The 12,677-nt window shown below is 39.6% G+C and overlaps 1 protein-coding gene across 2 annotated transcripts in view; it reads right to left on the bottom strand.

The window, feature by feature from the left end:
• Positions 1-10,617, bottom strand: part of LOC109984197 (activin receptor type-2A) — a 44,510-nt gene extending 33,893 nt beyond the window's left edge. For both annotated transcript variants that reach the window (XM_065951721.1, XM_020634243.3), the window contains exon 1: positions 9,652-10,617. In XM_065951721.1, the coding sequence (XP_065807793.1) occupies positions 9,652-9,706 (55 nt within the window). In that variant the 5' untranslated portion in view covers positions 9,707-10,617. The remainder of the gene's footprint in view (positions 1-9,651) is intronic.
• Positions 10,618-12,677: the final 2,060 nt, after the last annotated feature.

The raw sequence follows: 12,677 nt of genomic DNA, 5'->3' as shown, positions 1-12,677 counted from the left end.
GTCAATAAACCCCCCCTCCTTGTTCTTTCATCCATGCAGCCATCAGACGACCTCGCTGACTCCTGGCTTCATCTTTATATTTAGTGTAAACTAATGACGCATACTGTCACAGGGCCCCTCACGGCCAAAATAAATGTGTATTTTTAATTGGGATTTTATTACATGTGCAGTAAGAGAAGAATTCTGACTCCGCCTGATGCAGAGGATAACTATAATAAATATCTACAAAGCTTTAAGTGTTCTATGTATCAATACCAATGATGACTCAGGGATTACCAGGAAATCACTGCCATTACAAAACTCCTTCCCATCAATACTGCTTGAGGGGGGAAAACTACCCAACCATTAAGAGTTTCAAGACTGAACAAATCCCCTCTTCACCTCGCTGTCAATTCAACACAGAGGTTTGAGATACAAGTGAGCCACCAGTGTCAAAAACAAGAGTTTAATCCTCTGAGCTCTGCAGTAAAAATGATCTTGTAGCTCCACAGCAGCTATTTTGATTTATTGTGATGTCATTTCTGTAGGAGTATTTTCAAAAGCATCGTATCTGTGTGAAACCTCAGCTAAAAAGTTAGGCAAGTCTGCAAATCATAACGATTGACTTAAATATTGAAAATCTGTCAGATATATATTTTTTAAAATCAACCTGTTTTCCAAAAGTTTTGCTTGCTGAATCAATGCTGCAACAAACACTCATTTGCATTACCAAATCATCTGCAGTTTTTTCTTATTTGTAGACAAGCTGTGAGTGTTTCAAAACAAATGAGTTCTTTTCTCATATATTTGAGCAGAAATGTTTTTTATACTGTATGCATGTCTTTTTCACTCCTACGCAGCAACCAGCAGTAGAGATTTTAATCTCGTTGAATCCTATCACACAATGACAATAAAGGCTTTCAATTACACTCAGAGTATTTGAATTGTTATTATTTAGTCTATATAGTTTTTCAGCACTCAAACCAATTTGAATCCAAAAGTATCCGAGTGAAGAAACAGGAAACAAAATAACACTGAAGAGGTTTTTAGAGCTCGAGTGCAAAGGCATTACGGTTGTTTTTAGTACAGCAGATAAAAGTACCCAAACATCTAACAGTGGCTACATTTAAACTCTGCTTAAGGTATATTAAACTGCTTGCTGTATCTTCAAATGCTTCATGCCTTTTAAACTGGCTCAAACATATGACCATGCAAGTTCAGATCTTGCTGTTATGATTTTCACTTTAGATACTATCGTGCAAAGAACAATTGAACTTCAGCTACCTTGAAGCTGCCAGCACAATATTTTACTCCAATTAATATCTCACTTAACATGCAAAATGATGTCATCAACAAACCTGAGCAGTGATAATTCAAAAGACAAAAGCCTCAGATATCTGTTGCAGAAAGAGTGACTGCTCTCGCTGGTATGGATTTCATTTTGGATCAATTCAAACAAGATGATGTAATGGAACCTTTTCATAGAGTTAAAAGCCTTGTATTCAAGAAGCACTGATAAGCATTATATTATTTCAGTCTACAGCAGGATTTCCGTTCTGATTTACAAGCTTATTCCTCATTCAATTTCTATGAATGTGTTATTTGTGTTGCTAACAGGATTAGAAATGTCACACCAAAGACCTGTTGCTGATTCCTTTTGTTCACATGGCAGCATCCTAAATGACATTTGAGGTTTATTAGACGGTAACACAAAGTGACGGCAACAATAATGGCAGGATGATGAACCCGCACTATCACGAGCGAACAGTGATCACCCTGGCCCCGCCGAGTCCTCGAGAACCCATTACCCTTTAGTGGTTTGGTGATAAGAGGTTACAGCGACCTTCATGACAGTGAGGAATCTTGGCAAGAGATGGACGAAGAGGAAGAGGAGGAAGGGAGGAAGGAGGGAGCGTAAAGCAGGCGAGGACCCTTGAGAGAGCCTGAAACAAGAGCATGATGAATGTACAGCTCGCAGTTTTTAATCAAGGATCAAAGCAGGGCCTCGCCGTCTGAGCAGCCAGCCTGTCTAGACTGAAACTCTCCCAAGCACATAAAGCAACATCTGCAGGATGCATTAATTACAGTAAAGGACTGATCTGGACTAGTCTCTGGGGTACCAACACTTCAAGTGGTCAGGACTCAGATCAAATAGTCCTGCCTGTACTGTATGTCCACGTTTAGCTTACATATTGCAGAAACACACCGACAGCTGCTTAAAGGTGGTTGTGTTTCTTTCCACCTTCTGCTCACAGTCTCCCTATCATTAGTTTTAATTTGAGTCAGTAATGCTTACAGGGACTATTCATCGACTTCCCATTACAGAGGTGCGCTCCGTCTGCATTTACATTTTAGGCTTTTAGCTGATGCTCTTACACGGCATGACTTACAATAAGCTGAGCAGGTAGGATTCTGCGCGAGGACATGCTGACAGGACGAGTGCCTGTAGCGGATGTTAAACATGTGACCTTTTTGGTTACAAAGTGAGCTCTTGTCCGCCCTGTTGACCCACCTTCTCCTACATACAATTAAAAGGGAATTCCTCTTATTCATACATATTTTAGAGTCCAAATGACAAAAAGGTTTTGGAGTTTCTCCAGTAGGCTTCACAAGCTGACAGCCTTGAAATGGACTGTGAAGGCTGCAACATAATCCATCAGGACAATTGTTTTGGATCAAAGTACGGCCACTTATAGGGCTTGTTTTTGCAGCTGACAGGCTCACATTGTTATTCCAAGTGTCACACAACATTACAGAAAGGATCCTGATGGAACTTTTATAAAACATTATCTAATAATATCTCATAGAATATTTGTGTAACGCTCAGTGACAAATAACAAACTCAGTGGTCGAAGAAGCAGACCAACTTGTTCGTGTAGTAAAACTCTTTGCCTTTTGGGCAAATGCAGGTTCTTAGAGCTATTTGCCATTTAAATCCAAAAAGGTTTAAAAATAATGCAAATCCCCATTAGAAGGCTGGGTGCAAAAGGTCAGGAGAATTGTGCTCTGAAAATAATGGAGTCTGATTATGTAGTGACTGCTATATCGGAGGACTAACCATGATCATTATTTTATACGAGAAGAGAGAAGCTCAAACTGTCATCTTCTGTCTTCTTCAAAGCCTACACCTCTGCTTGCTCGCAGGAGGTGATGCTGAATTAAATATGTATGTTATTTTAGTCTCTTCACTGCCTCTACGCTGCAGTTAAAAAAAGATTCTCAGCCTTACAGCGTTTGCAAATAATCCTTTGCATGTGCTTTGCCCTGCTCGAAGATTTATTGCATCAGAAGGTGTCAGCGTCAGAGAAAGTACACTAAAGTGGCTTTCAAATGATTTCCTCTAATTACTTAACCTCTGCGGTGCTTTTCTTTTTTTTTTCAGTGGATTGTCCTGTGTGGCAATGCTCAGCCCAATGATACCAGGAGCAGGTTGGAACAAATCGCTGCTGCAGGAGAAAATCCCCTCAATAGCAATTATGGAGTTTAGATGGCTTATAATTGTAGTGAAAGTTTAGATAGTCATTCATGTGGCGAGTGTTTAAGAGGCCTAGGGCCTGAGACTTCAAACCTGTCATAACAGCATTGTGTAATGTCTAAAAGGTTACCTGCTGTGCCTTTCACACATAATAAACAAGACTAATTAAGTCAACACAAGTCTTCACCAACAAGTAGACTTAATGATCCTACTGAACTTTTCAAAGGTCATCTTCATTGTATTTACTCTCCAATATTATGGACTCTTTTTTTCTATAATGGCATGCAACAAAAACAAAAACAAAAAACAAGATTAAGTTGACTAGCTCATCGTTAAAGAACTTTCAACCTTTGTTTGGGGGCAACAGTCAGCTCTAAAGAAAGGCTTGGTAATACAAAAAACTCTTCATAGGAAAATTCTAATAATTCACCCTAACATTAACATTATTAACATTTGCATGAGCAAAGAAAGTACTAAAATAACAATGCACAAAGGTGTGATGTGAGGAAACTACTGACCGAAGTGGTGGCAGCTCAGCTAGCCGCCCCTCCATTTGTCATCTGGTGTGTAAAAAGCATTACAGAAATAGATTTTTAATTTACTTTCACTTCAGAAATGCACATTAAACACATCAAAACTGCAAATGCCTCAATATTTAAGCCAACCCTGTGCACAATGTACAAAGTCTCTTACTCTGCATATATGCAATAAGACTCTTATACTTTTCCACAAAGTGCAGCAAAACTATCCATGTTTCTGCAGGGTGTTTAGCTAACCAGAGTCTTAATATATCCATTGCCACAACTGCGTCAGAATTTCCCCTGCCGAACTTAATAACAAGCTGTTTCTGGTCCCAGTTTTCCTTCCATGCAGTACAACCTGGTGCTTGTTTTGATGATGTTAAAGCTCAGAATGATACACGACCCTGGAAATAAGCAGTCAGGCTAGTTGAGCCCGATGGGAAAAAGAAGCTACATCTGGCTTTAACAAATACACCTGTGCTTTTGTAGCCTAATGCATAATGCAAGAGCACATATTAGAAATAGATAGGAGAAGAAAATGGGACAGAGCAGGTTGAGGGCCTGTGACTGGTGACTGCAGCAGGAGGGTGCAGGATGGTTGCGAAGGAGGGTGTAGTCAAGGTTAAAATGATTTGAATGTAGGGATGAATATTTGGAGTTCAATGTTTTACAAGCCGAGTAATGGCCCCCATTTATTTACTCCTTTTCAACTCTCAACTCAGTGCACTTGTGAAGGTTTTGTACGATTAAAAGAGTGAATAATCAACTCATCCACTCAGAGTGAACATAAGTTTTAGTCAGCCATTAGGACACTTTGTTACAGAAGTTACTTGAGTGCTGGATTTTAAATTAGTGTAACTTTTTTTTTCCTCTTCTGCTCTTCGTGTTTTGACGCTTTTTGTTTAAACTCAGCACACTCGTCCTCTAATCATCAACAGTTTCAAAGGGAAACATCTGTAACTTGTCTGAACACGCAGGTTTTATTGAATTTAACTCAAATGATTTATTGAATACGAGACACAAGACAAAAACATGTTTGTCAATATGAAAGCACGTGTTTGTTTGGTAATTATCTTAAAGGTCAGATCGGTTTTGTGTCTTGCATTTGTTTGTATTTCATCATCTGAAATGAAATGAAGAGTTTGAGGTGGGAAACATAAAAAAAATAAAGATTTGAAATGTGATCTTCTAATTTTATAAAATACAGCCAGGGGGGAAGATTTCTATCCTTTACGTGGAAAACAAAGGCCAGGCTCAACTGAAAAAAATCAAGAAAATTAACGATACTTTGAAACATTCAGCACCAGGTAGCGCTTGGTGACAGAGAGTCTGAATCTAGTGAAGTCAACCAGCTCGCCCACTTACTGCAACTGATAATTGTTCCTCACGTCAGCGATCGCATCAGTGAGGCAGAACACTGAGACCATGCGCGGGTGATCGACCGATCCCAGACAGATGAGTTTTATATGTTGCACGGCTGAAACTGAATCATCGGATCTGGAGAAGAATCTAGAGCTGCCACATCCTCACCATATTGATGTAACCGTACACGGGTGTGCAAGAGGATCAATGTCTTGCGTGAAATTGCTGCAACGTACAAAAAAGGAGGTTAAATGTGAAAGCAGAGCACGAAACAAGACTTATCCATCTATCAGCGTCTTTAGTGGATACATGCAGAAATCTAAACAGACATTTTTCCTCCACATAACCAAGGAAACACGACTGAACACCATGAATGACCTCTGCAGCCTGCGAATGATTGATGGAGCTGCACTCCCATCACGTCAGACAGAGAGGAGGAAGAGGACAGGGGCTTGTTGCTTCAACTTAGACTAATTTAAACTCGTTAACTCATTAGAGAATATGAGACCGTCATGGGGGTCAAACAGTCACATGGAACTAGCCATAGAAGGTATACAGCTGATATTGTTGCTTTCAGGAAGATTTGTCGACGGTGTACTTGTCTTTGAGGTTGCTGACATGTTAGCACACGGGTACAGGACCTGACACTGGATGGAAAACAAGTGAAAAACGAAATAACTTCTACGAGCAAGTGGAAACAGTTTCTCACATCCAGCAGCTTCAGCAGATCTGGAGTCATTTCAAAGACAACTGTTCTGAGTGTTGTAAGTCACATCACTGTCACTATTAAAATGTTGACAGGTTTTAAAGTCTATTACTCATCCAAATGAAGGAGTTTAGGTCTTCAGAAGTCTTAAGGTGAGCTAACGTTAGCAGCTGCTCTTGTTGCAGCACTTCAAGCTCGGCCAAAGAGCATTAAAGAAATGTACATTTTTACTGTTAAGTTGTTTTATTCTGTGTTTGAAGACGTTTTGATTGTCTAATTCGTTTGAAAGTGTGATAGAAAGCTTTAGCACATGTTTATGAATTTAGAAGTTCATGAAATAATTGTCTCTTCAGAATCCTGTCATTTCATGATCAAGTTCTATTTTGTTGCAAATTTTGAAATGGTTGAAAAAGATCCCGATTAAATTCATTGTGTATTGCACAGCTCTGTTTAAACATGCAACAAATCAGGAAGCAGCACAGTAAATATTTACAGATTAGCAGTTCGAGCTCACACGTGATCGGAGGCAGAGGTCGACCTGAGTTCAACATCCGCCCGCTGCAGCGTCACATTATCAGATCAGTGCAAGAGAAATGTCATCCTCCAGTTCAGCAGAGGCCTGTTCTTTGTTTTATTACTATTAATGCAATGAAAGCAGCAAAATGGACACAAGGCGTCCGTTCACTATCCTGTCACATCTACGCTCAAGCAGACAACCTTGACCTGCCATGTGTGCGAGCAGAGTTTAGACATGCCAGCAGGGATCAAAACACGGGGCAGCTGCTGGATGCAACAATAAAGCAGGTCACATTTCACATTCCTGCCTGTTGGACAACTTCTCTTCCTCAATATGGTACATATAACAAAAGCATGCTTACGTCTGTTTTCAAGCCTAAATCAAACAACACTGATTTAGATATTTGATTAGACTACAGCAGGAACATTTTACATTTAAAAGGTGTAGATTTGCACTTTTAGCCATCTTTGGAATAATAAATGATTGATTACAATCAAGCCAATCAAAGCTGTGAGTCAATTATTCTGTGAGATGATGGACACAAAGCAAACTATTTCAATCACTGATCCGGCTTTCTGTCAGTATATAAAGTATATAAATGTCATATATTTGGTGGTTTCAGCTCCTTCAATGTGAGAATAATGATGTTTTTCAAACTTACAATGTAGTTATCTGGATCTATGGAAGCAGAACTTTGGCCTCAGGAAATGTAAATGTTACTCTTCATGCTTTTTGGAAGTTTTAAGGTCAGAAAACTAAACCATTCTTGCAGAATAAATCAACAGGGACATTAAGTTATTTGCTGCTCCAGTTTCAATCGAGTAAAAAGTTTAACCTTGTTTGATTTCACAGGTTCATATCTTTGTAGGCTGAAAGGAGTTGTTGGTGTCTGGATAAGCAGCTAATGTATCATTCTGTCCCTCTCTGTGTATCTGTTTGTATTTTCAAGCTTAGAATAAAAATCTCAACACAATCTTGGCATGTTGCAGTGAAATAGAAAACTCTGGGCTGAGTGCCCTGTCTTTATCACAGGTTTCTTGGTGTCATCTTGAGCTTTGCCAACTCTACCAGTATTTCAGAAAGTATTCCAGCTCAAGAAGGAAGCATTTCTTTCCCCACTTCAGACAATAATGAGCAAGTGGAAAAATCACCTGCTGTGCTTCGCTACACACACGGCACCTGGCTTAGCCTCCAACCAACCCAAAGTATTACCGTATTTGAGACACCTTTTCATGCACAGAAGCTGGGTTGTTCACTTCCAAACAGCAGAGTCAAACCAGTTTGCAAAGTTGCACAATCACGTTAACAATCCTTCAGCAAGACTTTGCATTCTGAAAGAAACGTAAAACTCTTCTTAATAGACAACAATAAGAGGAAGTAGAGCCCGTAGGTGTGATTTTTCTCCTCTTTTGCAATGAAATCTTTCAAAATGCCCGTATCTCCTGTCAACTACAATCCACTTCAACCAGCAGATAAAACAAAGTGAAACTAATGCTGCGTGTTGTTATCAGATCTGACATGTTGTTAATCATAGCCCTGCAATAAAGGGAAGTTAAGAGCACTGAGTTACTATTTGTCACCTTCCTGGTATGTGATGAAGTCAACATCATAGCAGATTTAGGTATTATGATACTTGAATTAGCTTCCCACCGGCATTCAGACTTTGTTTACCCCTGAGAGGAGGACCGCCTGCTCCGACAGCACCAGTCCAGTGTCATGTGATGCTACACCGTCTGATTTGGGGAGGTTGAACGGGTTCACTGAGGGCGTTAAGGTCCTCCAAAGATCACAAAGGAGCAACTCAATTATTTAAATAAGCGCTGAACCTGCTGGTGATTTTCAGGACTAACTGAAAAATGATGTGGTCTAAAAAAAATGATCAGCATAATTTCCAAGAGCTGAAAGTGAAGAATTAACTCGTCCGACCAACAAACAAACCCAAAAACATTTTATCACTATAATAAATTAAAGGAAAGCAGAGCATCATGACATTCAGGAAGCTAGAACCAGATAATGTCTCACAATCTAAGTCATAAAATTATGTAAACTTTTGTTTTTCAGGAAACTTTTGATGACAGCACTTCCTAAATTGAATCATTTCTGATATAAAACAAACAGACGTTTGAACATAATGGCTTCAAAATGATTCCAACTTTTCACAGAGATGTTAGATTGCATTTCCTTACGGCTGCATTTCTGAAGTCAATAATACAACTCGACAGATCTGCTGGTAGAGCTGACTGCACATAAATGACTTTTTTAATCCTCCCACCTTGTTACTAACACCTGATCCGACTGCTTTCCTCCTTATTGTCACCTCACTGACTTCTTTCGCATCATTGTGAATCATTAGACATGATGAATCTTAGACTAGTTCCCTTTTCTTGTTGAATTTTACCAATCCAGAGTTATAAAGAATGACTGGATGTGCTGCAAAAATAAAAGTTAACCACAACTACAAATAGTTTACCCACTTCCTTCTGTCTAACCCCAATTTTCCAATAACCTTTGAGCCCAAATATTTGTGTATAATTGACCTATATTGTTTGTGACCTCATATAATAAAAGATAGAAGCTTTCAAAGACATACTTTATATTGTTTTCTAAACTTAATTGAGGATATTTTATCTTTTTGTATTCCCAGTTATGGTTTTAGACACGTAAATTATTACATAATAGTCCATATCAGAAGAGAACAGTAAGGTAAAAACATTCCTCCTCCCACATTCCCATGTTTCTCTTCATTCTCCAATGAAACCCTGCTGAAAGAGACCAATTTGTACCGGTAGGAGCCCCTCAGGGACCCCTTGAGGTCCCCATGCCCCGTCTTGAACTCACTGTACAATGGGTGTCAGTGCACATCTACGTGCACACATGGAGAATGCACAGAAAAAGCAACAATAATGAGGCGTAACGGCAGAGTGGGGTTTCCCCCCTTCTTCCCACAGGCTTGCATTGCATTGCATTTCTTTGCATTCTCCACATGCAACAAACCAGCTATACATTGCCCTCTGCAGAGGTAACAATAAGCATTGAATTGAATTCTCCACAGCTGACAATAAACCATGCATAACCCCCCCTCCACACCCACCTGAAGAGCAGGAGATGAGGAAAACGGCGAAGGCCAGTTTGGTGGCGTCTCCCATTTTCCATCCGAATCTGATCCTCTGACTGGAAAGAGAATTAAAAAAAAAACAAACAAACAAAAAAACAACAAAATCTAAAAAAAGTCAAAGAGTCAAATTAAATGTCTTGTTGCTCCAGAGAGCACTGTCTTTGCAAAAAGGACATTTTAAAATGTCAAAATCGAGCCTGAATCCAGAGTATCCCAGGTAATGCTAGCCTTACTAGTCCAAAAAAGGAGAAGCGAAGAAGAGGAGGGTGATGATGATGAAGAAGATGGTGGTATTTCCAGGTTTACACACAAACACTTGACTTCTTGGCACCCGAGCCGGAGCTGTCATTTACTTGCCAGGTTTGCAGCATTGTTATGAACCTACGTGTTCACCTGTGCCTGGGGGTGTTTAACCTGCTCTTTTCAAACCAGCGGAGAGGACAGCCGAGCCACAGCCGGGCAGGGCTAACATCCATCGGACTGGAAATCAAGCGCACTCCGCCGTCCTCCAATCAAACGTATCCTCGGAAAAAGCCCCTTTGCATAGCTTTAAAACGTCAAAAAGGCGAAGCGTTTAGCATCCACAGTCGCCTACAGTGGAAAGTGGGTGCCCAAGTCTTGTATTTATGTTGTTATATTCCGCGTGGAAGCTTTAGTTTCTTCCCGACTCTCCGGCGGGGCTGCCCGGCTACAACCACAGCTCCGTCCGCTCCGACTGGGAAACAAGCGAGGTTCCCTCCGGTCTCCGTTCAGCCTCCAAAGTAAGCCAAACAGCCTTCTTCCGTCGAAATAACTTCTACGAGCAAGTGGAAACAGTATCATATGTTAGCAATAACCTCTAAAGCTGCTGTTAATCCGTGTAGCTCAAGCAGCTATCGAGTTTAGGACGAGCTGGTTTTTCCCAAGTCCGTCTCCTTCTCGCCTCCTCTGGTCGGGACAATTCAAGATGGCGTCACTGTCGAGCGTCAAGCCAGCCGAAACGCTAAACGCGTAACTGCAGTTTCCGGTGAGGTGTTTCAAAAATAAAACTTTGCAAGAAGGGTCCATCGCTGAAGGTACGTTGCATTTAATTATGTTTTATAAATAAGAAAAAGAGTATATCATTACGCAAGTGTTTTCCAATGGGCTTCAATTATGTTCACTGTTCATAAGAGTAATTATCAAGATGACATGGGACTTATTTAAATATTTGTATGAGCTTTCACACATTTCAATAAAAATCCAGTACAACCATTAATGAACATTTATATGTTCATTAATTATTGCATTTATTGAATTGAGAAAGTGCATGTGCTGGAATCCGCACAATAGCTTAATACCATCTCAGGTAGGTAGGCAGGTACTTACATAAAATAGAACAATTGTAAACGAGGCTAAAGTACAATATTCTTCGGAGTTGTAACTATCTTTGTTAGATTTGAAAATAAATAAATCGATGTATCCCGAAAAATACATAATTGACTAAAAATCCCGTACTGATTTTATTGTTTCCATTAATTGGATTTGCAGTGCATCTACATTTCACTTGATAATGACATTCATGCAATGATATGATATGCTGGCCAGGCTAATGGTAACATTTTATTGCTTTTATTAATGCAATTAATTAATATTTAAGTCTTTAAAAATGTTCAATTTGCTGCAGTTTGTGTTGAGACATTTTTAGTTTGCATCGGCAGCGTTTTATTTTTAGTTTGAAAGCGGAATCGTACTCTTCCGGTTGTATTTTGGGGAACGTTCTCTAGCTTGATGAAACTACTTTACGAGTTAGGGATTGTTTTTAATTCGGGAGGAGTGCTCGTTTTTACTATGGCGTGTGCCTTTGAGGAAAAAATGTGGGGCGGTTTAAGTCAGACTGTCATCTTCCGAAAATAACAAATAAATAACTGGATCCAATGTTTTCCAGCTTTTGTTCAAGATAAATCCGTACATAAAAATCTACAGTCTGTTACTCTCCGTTAACATTTTACATTGTGTCATGAAGAATATTTGCATCTTTCAATGTTAATATACAGTAAATGCAGAAAACACTTATGTCAGTATATCAAATACTGATCTTTGACGAGGTTCAAACCATAAAATGTATCCTGTTTTAAAAAGGCAGCATACTCAACATATAGCCTGTCACTGTATGTAGGTCACCACATATTGCACCTACATATAGCACCATGCTGCAGTATGTACTATACTGTCACATATCACCTTTCAACATGTGTTGGGTACTCACTAATAAATGCTGAGGATACCATGAAGTACAGATATAGGCTTGGCCTGTTCCCAAATCTTCGTGACACTAATCTCTCTAATAGCCTGGAGCAGATCTCCAACCATAAGCGCTGCTAAACGATTAGGTGGTCAAAGGTCTCAGGGGATTTCTCTGCCAAGCTGGAAGCTGAGTCACCTGTTCGATATTTGAGCGTTTGGCTTTCATCCTCAGCAAAACACACAATCCTGAACGTAGCTTAAGGGTTGGCACTTGAGGCCCGGGGTGAGGGGTTCGATTCCTGTAAAGAGATCATTTCTCGAAACTTGATTTTGATCTTTCACCACCATCAAGCTCTCTGGAAAAATCCCATCACTGTCCTGGAAGTGTTTGCAATTTTCCCTCAGGTTACTCACTGGCAAATACACGAAGCATGAATCAAAAAACTTGGACCCTCGTGGTTTACCAAATCAGTGTTTAATCAGATTACCTTTCATTGTTACATTTCTTTGTCTTGCGTCACAAACAATTAGCAAATTGAATTACAGGAATTTAAAGTGAACCTCCCACGGCCTCTTGATTTAATTAAAGTTGCATGATCAACATAATTCACCTGCAAAATGACCCCAAAGCATCAGGATTTTAGTAATCAGGGATCTGACTTCATTATATTTTTGTTTGATAGAAGAGACCCTTTTTATTACCGTCGGGAAGCTATAAATAAAAGTTATAAATCAGTGTTGTAACTGTGAGACAGCAACACAAACAGCTGTTACTCATACTTTTGTTTTTGTAAAGA

This window comes from Labrus bergylta, chromosome 24 (assembly GCF_963930695.1).
Source record: "Labrus bergylta chromosome 24, fLabBer1.1, whole genome shotgun sequence".
In the NCBI taxonomy this organism is placed as follows: Eukaryota; Metazoa; Chordata; class Actinopteri; order Labriformes; family Labridae; genus Labrus; species Labrus bergylta.
Note: the sequence above shows the minus strand (reverse complement) of the source record. Positions and strands in the feature narration are given on the sequence as shown.